This window comes from Panthera leo, chromosome B2, assembly GCF_018350215.1.
Source record: "Panthera leo isolate Ple1 chromosome B2, P.leo_Ple1_pat1.1, whole genome shotgun sequence".
NCBI classification, from domain to species: domain Eukaryota; kingdom Metazoa; phylum Chordata; class Mammalia; order Carnivora; family Felidae; genus Panthera; species Panthera leo.
Window position 1 is genome coordinate 122,855,955 of NC_056683.1, and position 15,895 is coordinate 122,871,849.

At 36.4% G+C, this 15,895-nt stretch overlaps 1 protein-coding gene across 1 annotated transcript in view; it reads left to right on the forward strand.

The window, feature by feature from the left end:
• The window catches only part of PEX7 (peroxisomal biogenesis factor 7), a 77,301-nt gene that overhangs the window by 41,285 nt on the left and 20,121 nt on the right, over positions 1-15,895 (forward strand). The window contains exon 9 of the mRNA XM_042939929.1: positions 10,823-10,922. Within this exon, the coding sequence (XP_042795863.1) occupies positions 10,823-10,922 (100 nt within the window). The remainder of the gene's footprint in view (positions 1-10,822; positions 10,923-15,895) is intronic.

Here is a 15,895-nt window from a genome sequence, read left to right on the forward strand (position 1 = left end):
AAACGTTCAGCAAAAGTATTCTTTTATATGTGTATGTATAGAGAAAGATAGAAAAGTGTAAAATTTTAATAATTGGTGAGTCTAGACAAAGAATATATGAGTGTTCACTATGTTCTTTGTAATTTTTTTGTGGGTTGGTAATTTTTAAAATAAAAACATTTGAGAAAAATAAGCTGTATTTGCTCATGTAAAATAAGACACTGAAAATGTTTCTTACTAATACCTTCTCATAAATGTGATATTTAGTGATACTGTTTAATTGTGAAATAAGATAAATAGCTTTATTATGTTGCATGAGCAGGAAAATGGTCTTTAATCATATTGTAGTAAACTTAGAATCTTAACAAAGCAGCAGATGCAGAAATGCCTTTTATCTTTGTCGCATTTACTCTCATGGGACTTGCCTTTATATAGTAAGTGTCTTAACTTTGGTGTGGTTGATGGGCTTTTTTGATCCTTATGTTTATTAGCACAGAGATTTCCACAGGCAGACACTTCTCTTTCTTCCCCTTCCCCATAAAAAAAGGTCAGCCAAAGTCAACAGATAGTATAGCTGAATATGTACTCTGCCTTGCAAACCTTTCATTTCAACTTTACCTAGTCCCCCTTACCCACAAAAAAAGGTCAGTCAAAGTAAATAGGTAAGAAACGTGGCTGAGTGGGAGCTTGTATGCAGTTTCAAATGATCATTTTACCTCATCTTTAATTTTTTTTAATGTTTATTTTTGAGAGAGAGAGAGAGAGAGAGAGAGAGAGAGAGACAGGCAGGATGTGAGCGGGGGAGGGGCAGAGAGAGAGGGAGACACAAGATCTGAAGCAGGCTCCAGGCTCCAAGCTGTCAGCACAGAACCCACAAACAGCGAGATCATGACCTGAGCCAAAGTCAGATGCTTGATCTTAACTGAGCCACCCAGGTGCCCTTACCTCATCCTTTAAGAGAGTTCTTAATTCCTCTACATTTGTTTATGAAATCACAAGAAATTATGTGGCTAATGATATGAGACTATTTACATCTGAGGAATGGTGATTGAATCCTTAATGTGATCAAAGAGTTGTTTAATATTCTGTGCCTGTCAGATATCTTAGATGGGTCTTTGTAACTCTATCACAGGTTTTGCTTCGTGGCAAAGGTTCACTAAACTTCACCACTGATGTTAGGAAAGCATCTTAACGTAGTTCTCTCTGGTTTACTTTTCAAGAATGAGAATATTTGCATTCATATATTTGCTTGATTCTTCTAAGGATATTTTGGTACTGAATGTATTTTGTGTTAATAAAGCATATTGCTTGTTTACAGGGTAGGTAAGATTGTCTGTTTTGTTATTTTGTCCCTAGTACCTGGGACATTTATATACTAAACTTTTAGATGTAAGTGAATTTATGTTGCATGAAAAGCTAAATTACTCTTTGCTTACTCTGGATGTAAAAGCCTACAACAATTGCATTTTGATATGGCTTTCCCTTTAATTATATTTGAGGTAGTCATTAATAAAACTGAATTTAAGGTGGAAAGTTCTGTTGGGATAAGAAAGTGATATTTTTGCAGGATAAATCTTGCAGTTCTATTACATTTAAGTCAGCACTGACTAGATCACAAAATTTTGCTACTTAACAAATTCAGGGCCATTGTATTGGTATCCTGATTATCACTTAAATTTATAAATTGATATATTTTATTTTTCCTCCTACATTCAATTATAATATGCAATTTGATAATCTCTTTAATAAATAATGATCAATTTAATAACTCTCTTTGAGCTTCATATAACTAACGGTTAAGGTGTTTGTATGTGTGAAGCAGTAACTCCCAAGTTTGTTGATAGATTGATGTTTTTATATGTCCCAAAGGGTTTTTCCATTTGACTTGTTTAAATTAGAAAAGTCTTGTGTTGATTATTGTTTATACTGGAAAGATCTTTTGATGAAATGAAGCATAATTTTACAAGTTAAATGCCAGGTGAAAAATGAAAGTAATTTTCTGTAAAATGAAACAATATACATTAATTAGAAAGAAACATATATAAGACTTTTTGATTTTAAATATCTTGATTTATAACTGCAGAACATTTTCAGAATTATTTAGTACTAAAATGTTTCATGAGGAATCAACCCAAATCCGTGTCTAATTCATAACCTAATGCAAGCACATGAAGAGACACTTAGATCTAAAAGGAGTGAGGAATGTTAAGCCTTAGCTTTATACACTATAAGTCACTGCTTTGAACTTTAAATTGTGTTGATTAGTTCCAACAGAAAATTTGTGGAGTTTGCCAGTTCATGTGCATTATAATTTTTAAAAACTTCTGTTGTGCATTTTCAATAGGCAACTGAGTGGCTTTTGTTGTGTATGTTTACATTTTCTAATGCAGATAATGTGTTGTCTCATCTTCCGTAGCAGGAGGTCAAAGGATAATATGTGAAAATGAAAATAATCAATGAATTCTGTGAGCATGTTATTTGGAAATATAGAGCAAGTAAGTACAGAGTATCAGAAGAAACAGCTAAAAGAATGTAAAGTGGGTGCCTCTGAGGTGAAGGGTTGAGAGACTGTTCAGGAAGCTGCTGTTCTCTGTCATAAGCCTTGTAGAATTAGTGGACTCTAATCCGTGCGATTACAGTTTTTAAGAAAAAGGTAATTGGGCAGAAAGCCTCAGTGTTCCCCGCTCTGAGTTATCTGTGCACATAGTGAGCCTGTTTATTTAGATCAACTGGGTGCTACTCGTCAGTAAGTAGTAGTTTATTCTGTCTCCTAAAAACTCAAGGATAAATAATTCACCCTTGAGATCTGTGCTGAATCCCCAGTCTGGATTGCAGCAACACTAAATATTCTAAAATTGAATCTTAGAGATTTGACCTAATGGAATGAACCATACAGAGAATAAACACCAATAATTACTAATCTAATTGTCTCTTATAATTCAGCAGCATCCCTTATGTTTCTGCACTATTAGGGCAAGTTATGCGTGTATGCATGTGTCAAACAGAGACTTTCTGGAGCTAGCTTATATAGAAAAGGTGAGATGTTTCCCGGGATCTGGGGTCCCTCGGAGCGCCAGGGCAAGAGTGCAGCAAGGGGCAAAGGAAGGTACTGAAACTGCTTTGCTCAGGTGCCTGCTTCTCATTTCTCCTCTTTCCGCACTGAGTTTTTTTCCTCAGGCTTTCATGTCCAGTCACCAGAAAACGAACAGAATTATTTGGTCTGCTCCGTGTGTTTTCCTCTTTCCCACATTTATCCCCTGTATCCGTCCTCTGCTGACAAAGGAGTTGTTCAGTAAAGGAGATCCTTGTAAGCTGTGGAGACATCCCGCAACCCGACAGCCTGAGTGGTCTTACTCATAAATGCTTAGCTGCAGAGATGAGGATATTAACAATTTCGTAGTGATAACAGTTTCATAGCTAGTGAATGACGGAAGCCCAGGCAAGCAGCTGCTGTCAGTTTGGCTCTTCAGCATTTAGGTACACAGTTCTCCTGCAGCCTCATCCAGTCACACTAGGGTCTGTGCTTCTGTGAAATAACCTTTTGCCACATTTTCGTAGGTAGTTAACCTAGGTAGCCACGTTTTGGTGCCAGTTACAGTTCAGTTTAACATAGACTAATCTCACCCCCGGGATACTGATAATATTTCATGCTATATAGGGTTCTTCCCACCTCCTTTAGACAGATACTTGTTTGAAACTTTATTGCAAAATTATTGCATGGCTCTTCAGTTTGTACCAGTAAGCAGTAAACAAAGCCTGTAAGAGTTTTGTTTTTTTTTCTTTTTTCTCCTCTTGTTGAGATGCGCCATTTTTCAGAAAACCATCCTGTATTCCTGCAGATTGCAACCATGAATACTTTCAGAGCAAGCTTTCCATCAGCTAATGGTTTTCTTTAATTTGTCAGAATACACTAGGCTTTGTGTTATATATAGCTCCTGGACTCAAAGGTTTTTTTGTGATCAAGTGGTATAAGTCCCTCTAAAATACTGATCTAATGAAAGATTTAATTGAAATATAATGAACTTATTTTGATAGAAAATCTCAATTCTAGAATTTTGTAATTAACCTTGAAAGTTTGTAAATATGGTTTCTGGATATTTGTGAATGAGTTGTTCTAGAAGTCACCTCTAAGGGGTGCCTGGATGGCTCAGTCAGTTAAGCGTCCAACTGCAGCTCAGGTCATGATCTCAGGGCTGGTGGGTTTGAGCCCTCCGTAGGGCTCTGTGCTGATGGCTCAGAGCCTGGAGTCTGCTTCTGATTCTGTGTCTCCCTGTCTCTCTGCCCCTCTCCTGCTTGCTCTCTCTCTCTCTCTCTCTCTCAAAAATAAACATTAAAAAAATTAAAAGTCACCTTTGAAAATTGTTCAATAATTCTTCAAAATTAATCATATTTTTCATTTAGCAGACAGTATTTTTCAGTTTTAAATTTTATGTTATTACAAGTTCAAAAAATAAACAACTCTCCAATCTAGTCATGCAAACAAATGAGCATTAGCACTCAGTAAATATTCTTTAGTTAATGAATGAAGGTTTAACTCTTTACAAGATTGTTTTGCTAGTGTACGATTTCAGTGTTTTAATCCCCTTCAACAGCAATACAGACAATAAAATAATAAGCCCATGATTCCATGTGTTCTACTCAGGTTCACTTCAAAAAGATGGGAATCTGTGAGGTTACAAAAAGATCTGATGGGTTGAGTGATACAAAAGTCAGGAAGGGACAGCAAAGTAGATGAGAGATGCAGTAGGTCCATATAAAAAATATTAGGACAAAGGAAAATTTCTGAACTCTTTGCCATAGGAGTTCAGATTTATTATAGCTTGTAATTTTCTTAGGGTATTGGTTTTGAAAGTAAGCTGGCAGGCTAATGGAGTCTTGGCATGGGCTTTGGCTAATGGAATTTTCTATGTAGTTTGAGGAGTATGGGGAAAGCCTGACTTGGTCTAGGTCCATTTGAACTTTCAGGGCATTAATCAGAATTACCTGAAGAGCCCCAGATCCTGTCCACCTACATTCCAGATTCCTTGGCACAGCCCAGAGAAAAAGTGAATGGCAGTATGTTTCAGTAGAAAAAATACTGGGCGTAGTGCCAGTAGAATCTGTACATTGGGACTGCCGTTTATTAGCTGCGTCACAATGGTTTGCTTAATTTCTAAAGCAAATTCTTGAGCCTCACTCCATACCTTCTAAATCTGTTTTTCACAAGCACTCCAGGTGATTCTGATGCAAAGGTTAAGTTTGAGAACTGTGGGTCTAGATCAGTGATTCTCAATTAATGGGTAATATCTGCTCTCCCCACTCCAACAGAGGTTCTCAACCTTGGCTGTGTATTACAATCATCTGGAGAATGTTTGAACCTCCCAATGCCCTTGACATACCCAATTAAATTAGAGTTTCTAGAGATAGCATTCACACGAGTAGTTTTTTAAAGTTTCTCAGTTGATTTCATTTAGTGGAGGTTGAGAACCACTGCCCTGTTGGTTTTTCCCTTGCCTCACCTTCTGCCTGATATCAGTGCTGTTTCTTTTTTTTTTTTTAATTTTTATTTATTTATTTTGAGAGATGGGGGACAGCGTGAGTGGGGATGGCACGGAGAGAGAATCCCAAGTAGGCTCCATGCTGTCAGTGCAGAACCCAACACAGGGCTTGATCTCACGAACCATGAGATCACGACCTAAGCCAAAATCAGGAGTCTGATGCTCAACTGACTGAGCCAGTGAGGCACCCCTCACTGTTGTCTCTGATGGGAATTTTTCAAATCTGTATCTGGGGAAGTGCTGTTTTAGGTGGTGATTCCCAAACCTAGTTGGTTGAGTATCACCATTTCCTGGGAAGAGATTTTTGGATTCCATACAGATCTCCTCAACTGGAATTTTCAGAAAAAATTCCTCAGCAAAGAGGAGGAACAAGTCTCTGGTCCATCATTTGGGGACCACATCTATAGGTGATTAAAAAGTTACCTCATTTTTGAGGTTGGCCATTGTCATTTGTTTATCTTGTCCTTAATATGCTCATTTAATTTATTTTTTATTCTTTAGTTCAAGAAATGTTCTTTGGGTGTCTGTGTGTCAGACACTTTTTATGTGCAAGAAATACAAAGAAGAATAGGACACTGTCCCTGAATTCGAAGAGGTTTAGTGCCTTTGAGAGGAAAATAGATCTATAAATAAACAAATGCATTGCTATTATCAGTACAATGATAGAAGCCAGAAACATAGGAATCATTATTTTTTCTGTCCCATCAGTCATTATTGTTTTTTCTGTCCTATGAATTCTTCTGCCTGAATGCATCTGCAGTCCATTAACCCTTCATCATCACTCTTGCCACCTTAAATTCAAGCCACTATTTTCTCCTTTTGGACCCATATATGGGAACTCTCTACTTTGTTCACAATTTTTCTGCAAATTTAAAACTATTATAAAATTTAAAAGTTTACTAAGAAATGTTTTTAAAGAATGTAAAGCCCAGTAGATAAATCTCCTTCAGTGTTTTGTTTTGTTTTTTATACTTCAGAGAAAATCCCAAATTCTTCACGTGGGCTAAAAGACCTTTGTGATCCGACTCTGCTTACCCTGTGTGACACCCTTGCCCTTTCCTTGTCCCAGCCTCATGGGCCCTCTGTGTCACACACCTTTTTGCCCCTTGCTTTCTACCTGCCTAACTCCTCAACCTTCAGATTTCAGCTCAGTGTCAGTTCTTGAGGATGTCATTTGTCCACCGTTCGGCGTTGCCTTTTGGGGCACTTGTCAGTTGCAGTTACATTTATACCTCGGTGGTCCTTTAAAAAATGTCTGTCTGTCCCATCAAACTCAGAGCTGCTGGAGTGAGGTCATATCTCTCTTGCTTTTGGTGCCCAGCACGGTACCTGGCACACACGAGGACTCATAAATTGTTGAATGGATGAGTAATTCAGTGATGAGAAAAGAAGCTTCTGTGACAAAAATATTTTGCTCATCACCCTAGAGATCATGAGACCCAAGCAGTGCAAACAGGGAATTATATTTGTTCCATTTGCTTAGAATTTTAAAAACACCACTAAAATTAATGTAACTAAAATTAATTAAAATTCAGCTTGACTAAAATTAATGTACATGTAAGGCATGGAAAAGTAGCCTAAAGCTTTACCCATCTCTTTATTTGTAGGTAGGAAAGACTCACAAAGTATTATGGACTAACTCGTAAGTTGAGAACAGGGAAGGAAAAAGAAGAATTTTGAAAAGTATTATCAACCTTCCACTGAACTCATATGTTGGCAAAATTTCATAAGTGTTAGTATAGGGATTTCAGATTCCATTTGAGTAAAGTAAAAAATAATTTCAATTTAATTTTTGAAAGAGTTTAGATATTTTATTTAACACAGTGCTACATACTGGCTTTGTTAAAGAATTGTGGAATCAAAAGGCAAAAAGGAACTCAACCAAGACATTGTACTGTGATGAATTTTTCTCTCTCTCCATTTCCAATTTAAATGAAAAATGTTCCTACAGTTCTGTAATATTTTTAATCATTGGAGGCCTGTCCAGTAGATTTACTTCCCAAGAGAGAGCTTAAATAGTCAGTGATTTCATCAGCAAAGAGACAAAAAGGCACCAAGTAGTATATGTGCTGGACCAAAACAAACATTACACTTAACGATAATATGCCTTATTTGACCAAGTAGTGATATATGTAGCCCGACGTCTCCAAATAAAAGGAGCCTATTTTGCTTATGCGATAGGCACATGAGGGCCCTCAGATCTATGGAAATGTACTGGACCTCTGAATCCAGAAAAGATCGCAAGGAGACGCCTTGCACGCCCCCTGAGTTGCAAATGTGAGAAAATGTGGAGAAACGCTCACCTCCCTCTTACTGCTCGCCCCTTCTTGGTGGAACTGGAATGGAGAAACCTAGAACAGTCCTGGAAGTGGCCACGTCAACGCATTAACAATGTTGGAGGGTGGGAATGAGGAAATGAATCGTATATTTCTTTTGTAATTCAAAAAACCATTAGCAACGGAAAAATGAATTATTATTGTGTGTAAACACATTGCTTAGCTTTTGATTTTCTCAACTTATTTAGCTTGTGCCATTTACTGTATTTAACTTGATAGTATTGATATTTTAGCTTACTGAAAATTATTTTTAAATTATAAATATTAATATTAATCTTCCTGATTGTTCTGGCTCCTGATCCCCTCGAGGTTAAGAAAGTCCAAGCCCAGGTCGTCCCTGTTCAGCAGACCCTCTCAAGGCAAAAGCTGGCTCACTTGTTGATGTGCTGCTCTGGGTTCAGTCTAGTTTTTACTGGAGTGTTCTTTACTGATGCTCTTAGTTTTTGTGGTGATGTTTGTTTTTAGGTGTTACCTAGCATTTTTTTTTTCAGTGAGAATGTTGATCTAGACATGTAGGTAGCCATTCAACTGGAAATGAACCTCTCATAAGTTTTGTACCATAATTTTTGTACACTTTGTGTATTACATAATTTCTATCCGAGCTGCGAACTGGATGTAATAAACTGATAGCACTTTTATGACTTTTGCTGGACTAACACTCCCTTCACCAAATTGTATCCTTAGAGTTTTAGCATGCATCTCGTTTGATGAATTTTTTGCAGATTGCAGGTAGATACCAGATAGTTTTTCCCAGGTTAAAGTTATGATGAGTGTGACTTTGTGGTGTGGAACTGTGTGATGCCATGACTGCCCGTCAAGCTATGTATTAGAGCAAATTCAGCTGGACTTTTTTTTTTTTTTTTTTTTTTTTTTAGTTTTATTTATTTAAGTAATCCCTGCACCCAACATGGGGCTCAAACTCATGACCCAAACAAAGATCAAGAGTCACTCCCTCTACTGAGTGAGCCAGCCCTGTGTCCCCAGCTTCAGTTTTTGAATAGAGGTCCAGCCCTTCTGTATATGGGACTTCCCTTTTTCATACTTTCAAGCTGAAGTTGGATGGTTTCACACATGCATCCTTATTGGACATCCTCATTTTCTTAAGGCCCACCTGTCTTGCCCTCGGGGCAGCCTTTGCGTCAGCTGGTTCAAACAACAAAAATAGTAACAAAAGCTGCATCCCAGTAATTTGTCAGGAGGGTACAAATAAATCCTTTTGCTTTTTTTTTTTTATCCTTAAAAAGTTCTACTGAAATTTGGAAACTAATTTTCATGCTTTGTCTAAAGACAAATGCCCATCCATTCTATTGAAATGAAACCTAAATCCCAAATGAAGTCAGAAAGCTAAATACTCTAGATTAAGATGACCTTCCCTTAGAATGATTCTACTAACCTGTCCTTTGGGATAAGGCCATTGACTCGTGAGTAGCAGCCTGTGAAACAACGTCTCTGTGTTTCCTTAAGAGATGTTGAGGATGCTTTTCATTTTTGCTTATCAATCTCCTTGCCAGTTCAAATTCACTTCCCTGTCCTCTTCCTCTAACTCATTTTTTTTGCCATATTAAATACATATTTTTAAAACCATTTTGAATATTTTTTGGAACATAGTGGGCATATACAAAATCATTTGATTACTGTATCAAATAATGCAAATCAGTGAATAACCATGTTTTAGAAACCAAATTACATGATGACTTATTTACTCTTGCTTATATAAACATTATCAAAATCTAGAAAATTAGGTTTCAGTACAGTATCTATCTCTTGACCCAAAGGAACAAATATGCAAAGACAGTGGCAGCCGCTATCATGATTTCTGAGAAGGACTGCAGCTTGTTCCCTCATTTATTTGAACAGGAAATTTTCAAAAGTAAAATCACTCTCCTTCAATATTTTGTAGATTTCAGTAATCTGATAAATGAGCTATTTATTCATTGTCTCTCTGGTACCCACACAGTGGTTTATCCATAGCAACAATCCTTTTCAAACTTAATAAGACCAACCCTGTATTTATTAGGGAAATAATACGACCAGGTAAAACAAACTATGGCTGTTGGTTCTGTGTATTTACTCTCTTTCAAAGAGATCCGCTAAACCTTCAGTGTGTTCCAGGTTACAGATCATTAGGGAGGCTGCATTGGAGTATGACTCTATGATTCTGAATGTGACATTTTTATGGAGTGTTTAGAGTCAAATAAGAAAGATGATGAGCAAATAAAGCTTTAGAAATAAAGTACTATTTTGTGTATTGAAAATAGGGCCAAGTTCCTCTGTACAGTGGAAATCAGAGACATATTATGGTAAATATTACCACCCCCCGTCTATAGAGGATAAATAGGATACTTAATATTGGCCCAGGAGAACACATTTCAGTTTTTCTTGACTCTAGAAATTACATTGATATGGAATTTATAAGAAAGGCTGTACCTCAAAAAGAAACAGTTTCAGAATTACAGAGAACAGATTCTTCTTAAAGAATCTGAATTGCTGTTGAAATGTAAATTAAACCTAAGATCTTTTCATGTCAGTTGTTGAGAAATGAAGTAGCATTTAAAATCATAAAATGTTAGCGTTCATGTAATCCAATATCCTTATTTTACAGTCATGAATGCTTTTAGAAATTGCTACAAAAGCCTAGTGTCTCTCATCTTAAATGTCCTTGTGCAATATAAAAAAAAATGTTTTCACTAAAATTTGTTAAGCTTCTATCCTTCAAGGTATACTAATGGAAATATAATAATCTTTTACAAGGGTAGGTTGATTAATAATTTCAGTTCTTTATGTAATAGAATGGAGTACATTTTTTCTTTATTAGATTTTTTAAAGTAGATCAGTAGTGGGGCTCTGTATTTATGAATTGGTTGAAACTGTTTTGATCAAAACTCTGCTATGGTAAATGTTTGTTTTTTCTTAGATACACTTTTTGGTAGTTTTGGCACTTAAATTATTTCCTTCTGTTTATATTCACAGATTCTGGAACTTTTCAAAGCCTGATCCTCTTCTTGAAACAGTAGAACATCATACAGAGTTTACCTGTGGTTTAGATTTAAGTCTTCAGAGTCCTACTCAGGTAATGGGTGCAGTCTCTGGATTTTTTTCTACCCATACAGTTCACAAATAGCTCTATGTGTGGCCTGTGTTGCTTTTAGGAACACACTTTTGCCTTTAGGGCAGTACAAAGTACATTTACTTAATTAACCTGATCTTTTTGTTCGATAAATATGAGCGTTTGAGTAGGCCTCTCCCAATGGATAGTGTGACAAGAGAAGAATGAAATGGGGAAAGATTGTCCTCAGAGGTTGGTGGGAGTCAAGACTGTATCACTAAGCAGTTGAGATGGTGGGTGGGTCATTTTTCTGTCGGGACTGTCACCCTCTTCTCCACATGTCAAAAGAGAGGCTTCTGGTGGGGGAACCAAGTAGAGTAGAATGGCTACTGTTTTAATTAATAAACTTTATATTTTCCCCCTTTTGTTCTCTTAAGAACTTGAGAGTCAATATTTTGGACTTTAAATATTCTTCAGGGTTTTCTTATGCTGTGTCAGTTTTGGAAATTACAAACTTAGGTCAGAAACACAATAGTATTTTGAGTGATTAGGTGCTTTATAACACAGACTATGTGAAAACACCAACATATTCATGAAACAAAATATTATGTGGAAAATGTAGAATATGACTAAGAAATTATGTTTTTATGATGAATTTTATAACTTCGACAAGAAGCAAATCCAATTTCTTATTACTGTATTCTTAAATTTAAATGGATACTTGGGTTTTTTTTAATTTTAGGAACTTAAGACATAATTCTCAGTTTAAAATATTCTCAGATAAATAAAATAATCTCATTAGACATTAGAATATTCTCATTAACATTATAATAATTATTTTTACATGACTTAATGGCATCTAAGAAGAAAAGAAACTGAAGTAGTGATGGGCAAAATAGCATTATCTTTAATGTAAATACAATGTGCTTCAAATTAACTAGTTCCTTTCCTGAGAAATACATTTTTATAGATGACTTTTAATAAAATAACCATACCTGTTTGCTGTCCCAGTTAAAACAGTTGTAATGTATGTATTGAAATGTGGCGGTACCAAACAAAGGATCCTGAGTAAATACTTTCCTTTTCATATGTTTCTGTGAACCCATGCCACAGAAGTCCCAAACGGTGGCCTCCTTGACATACACAGTCACGGCAGTTCCTCCCCCAGAGTGCCAAGTGTTTTCCAAATTCTCCACACATGAACCACCTTATTAAAAGGAACTTTGTTTTCAGAGGATATATTAACCATACTTCTTAATCATTTCATGTTTATTAATCATATTTTAAAATCACTTAAATAATAAGAGATTTATTACATGGCCATATTTGTGTGTGTGTGTGTGTGTGTGTGTGTGTGTGTGTGTGTGTGTGTGTAGGCTGGTGACTGCCACCCATTTCTTCCAATTGAATAACCAAATTCCATTTGTGCTAAAGAAATAGTTGCTATTGAGAGCAAACAGGAATGGAGAAGCAGTCATCTTTTAGCTCTAAATAAGCATCAGGTTCAATGCCATAATATACAGTTCGATTGTACTAGAAATTTCCACTGAGTTAATTCATAGTGGCTCAGAATCTTGGGATTAGAAGGGACCTTAAAAATAAGACCACTCCTTCTCATTCATTTATTCTTTGTACAGATATTATCATGTCAGACCTTGTAGTAGGTACTGGGGATTCAGTGAGGAATGAAAATAAACATGGGCCCTGTCTTTATAAAGCATTTAGTCCACCATTGTATCAACTTCTCTCACAAATGAATGTGAACAGACAGCTGTGACAAGCCTATGAAGGAGAAGTACATTGTACCTCAAAGGTTCATAATTAGGGTAGATATTTAACTTATATAAAAAATCTGTAAGGAAGTGAGGCTCATCTTAGACCTGTTGGATGAGTAGGCATTAACTAATGAAGAGACAGAAGGGATATCCTAAATAGGCAGAAGTAATATTATATCATAGACCCTGTGACAGGGCAGCAGGGTAGGGGGGAGCATGGCTAGTACTTGAGAATGGAAGAAATTATTTCTTCCTGATTTATGGCATATTTCTCAACATTAGAATTTAAGAAAAATATGTCTGTTTACTTGTCATATTTTTAAAAATTGAGCGTTAAGATTATCAACTAAAGTTTATGTTTCTCCCTATTCTTCAAGGTCAGTCAACTTTGCTTTATATAATTTTTGCTATATATTGTAGGTCATACAAATTAAATATTGAAAGGTTTTTATTAATAGATCTTTTATTATTAATGTATTTTTAATGTTTTGAAAATATTACATAACTATTTTTCTGTTTCTCTTGATTTTCTTTGACATTCATTGATTCTGTATTTTATTCTGTCACATTTATTGAGTACTACAGCTGTGCAGGACTTAATTACAGTGTAGTGTGATATGTGCTAAAACAGAGGGAGGCAAAGGATGCCTTGGGAACATATGCCTTCATTCATATTTGTCAGGTGCCTACTAAATGCTGGGTCTTGTCCTAGGCACTAAGAATAAACCAGTGAACAAAGCAGACTAGATTCCTGCTGTCATGGAGCTTCCATATTATGGGAGAAATCAAATAATAAAGATGATTCAGAATAGGAGCAATTTGATAGAGAATGATGGGGTACTTTTGCTTGAATGGTCTGGGGAAGACTCTCCAAGAAAAGTGAAATGTGAGCTGATAACTGAACAGTGAAATGAAGCCAGCCATCCACAAATCTAAAGCAAGAATGTTTTTCACAGGGGAAACAACTGTCAAGTCCTTGAGATGCCAATGGGTTTGTTATTATTAAGGGACAGAAAGAAGGCCATGGTGGCTGGATCCTACTGAATGAAGGGGAAAGTGATAGGAACTAAGTAGGGGCCAAATTGTGTGAGGACTTTTAGGCCACACTGTGTTTGATTTTCTTTGTTATTGCCATTAGAGATTGAAAAGCAGAAGAATTATAGAAATTGATTTGTGGGTTTTCTTTATTGAGGTATAACTGACATTTCAGATGTACAGCATAATGATTTGACATTTAGGGGCGCCTGGGTGGCGCAGTCGGTTAAGCGTCCGACTTCAGCCAGGTCACGATCTCGCGGTCCGTGAGTTCGAGCCCCGCGTCGGTCTGTGTGCTGACAGCTCAGAGCCTGGAGCCTGTTTCAGATTCTGTGTCTCCCTCTCTCTGACCCTCCCCCGTTCATGCTCTGTCTCTCTCTGTCTCAAAAATAAATAAACATTAAAAAAAAATTTTTTTTAAAAGAAACTTTCAAATATATAGTACAGTATTATTAACTATAGTCACCATGCTGTATATTATATACCCAGGATTTATTTATTTTATAAGTGGAAGTTTGCAACTTTTGACCCCTTTCACCCATTTCTCCTACTCCTCACTCCGTGCTTTCTGGTAACCACCAATCTGTTCTCTGTATCTATGAGCTTGGTTGTTTTGTTTTTTTGGTTTTTGAGTTTTTTAAGATTCCACATATAGCAAGATCATATGGTATTTGCCTTTCTCTGTCTGATTTCTCTTAACGTTATGAGTTCAAGGTCCATCCATATTATCAAAAGTGATAAGATTTCATTCTTTTTTATAGCTTAATAGTTTTGTATATATGCTTTATTTTCTTTATCCATTCACCCATTGACAGACATGTAGTTATTTTTATATTGTGGCTATTGTAAATAATGTTGCAATGAACATAGGGGTACCTGTATCTTTTGAAATTAGTGTTTTCATTTTCTTTTGAATACTCACAGGCTTGAACTCACAGACCGTGAGTTCGAGCCCCGCGTCGGGCTCTGTGCTAACAGCTCAGAGCCTGGAGCCTGCTTTGGATTCTGTGTCTCCCTCTTTCTCTGCCCCCTCCCCTGTTCATGCTCTGTCTCTCTCTGTCTCAAAAATAAATAAAAACATTAAAAAAAATTTTTTTTTAAATCGCTGGATTGTATGGTAGTTCTATTTTTAATTCTTTAAGGGACTTCCATACTGTTTTCTATAGCAGTTGCACCTGTGTACATTCCTACCAATAGTTTATAAGGGTTCCCTTTTCTCCACACTTATTGCTAACACTTACCATTTCTTGTAATTTTGATAATTGCCGTCTTTCTTTTTCAGAAAAATGTTTATTCAGAGCTTGTGCCTGTTTTTTAATTGAATTATTGGTGGTTTTGCTATTGAGTTGTAGGAGTTCATTGTTTATCTTGGATATTAACCCCTTATCGCATATGATTTGCAAATACTTTCTCCCATTCTGCCTTTCATTTTGTTGATGATTTCCTTTACTGTGCAGAAGCTTTTTAGTTAGATGTCGTTCCCCTTGTTTATTTTTGCTTTTGTTGTCCTTCCTTTCAGAATCAAATCCAAATTCTTGTTGCCAAGACTGATGTCAAGGAGCTTACTGCCTATGTTTTTTTCTTGGAGTTTTATGGCTTCAAGTCTTTAATCCATGTCGAGTTAATTTTCGTATATGGGATAAGATAGTATCAGGTTTCATTCTTTTATATGTGGCTGTCCAGTGATTTGTGTTCTAATTTTATTTTATTTTTTATTTTTTTAAATGTTTATTTAATTTTGAGAAAGAAAGCAAGTGGGGGAGGGAAAGAGGGAGAGGGAGACAGAAGATCCAAAGTGGGCTCTGTGCTGATAGCAGAGAGCCCAATATGGGGCTCAAATCCACAAACTGTAAGATCATGACCTGAGCTGAAATTGGACTCTTAACTGACTGAGCCAGTCAGGCACCCCTGATTTGTGTTTTTAGGAGATCGTTCTGTCTGCTATGGGAGAATAGACGACAGGTAAAGCTGGGAGGGCAGCTTAGAGTGACTTGATGTAATCCAGGCCAAAGATAATGGTGCCTTAAAATCTAAGAGATTTTGAGATGGAAAGTTTCAGCATATATTAGCTTGAACCTTATAAAGTTGCTGGAAATTTCACATGGTTTACTTTGGAGATAGTAAGTAGGATTTGTTGATAGATTACAAATGGCCATCAAAGAAACAGGAAAATCAGTGGTTACTCCT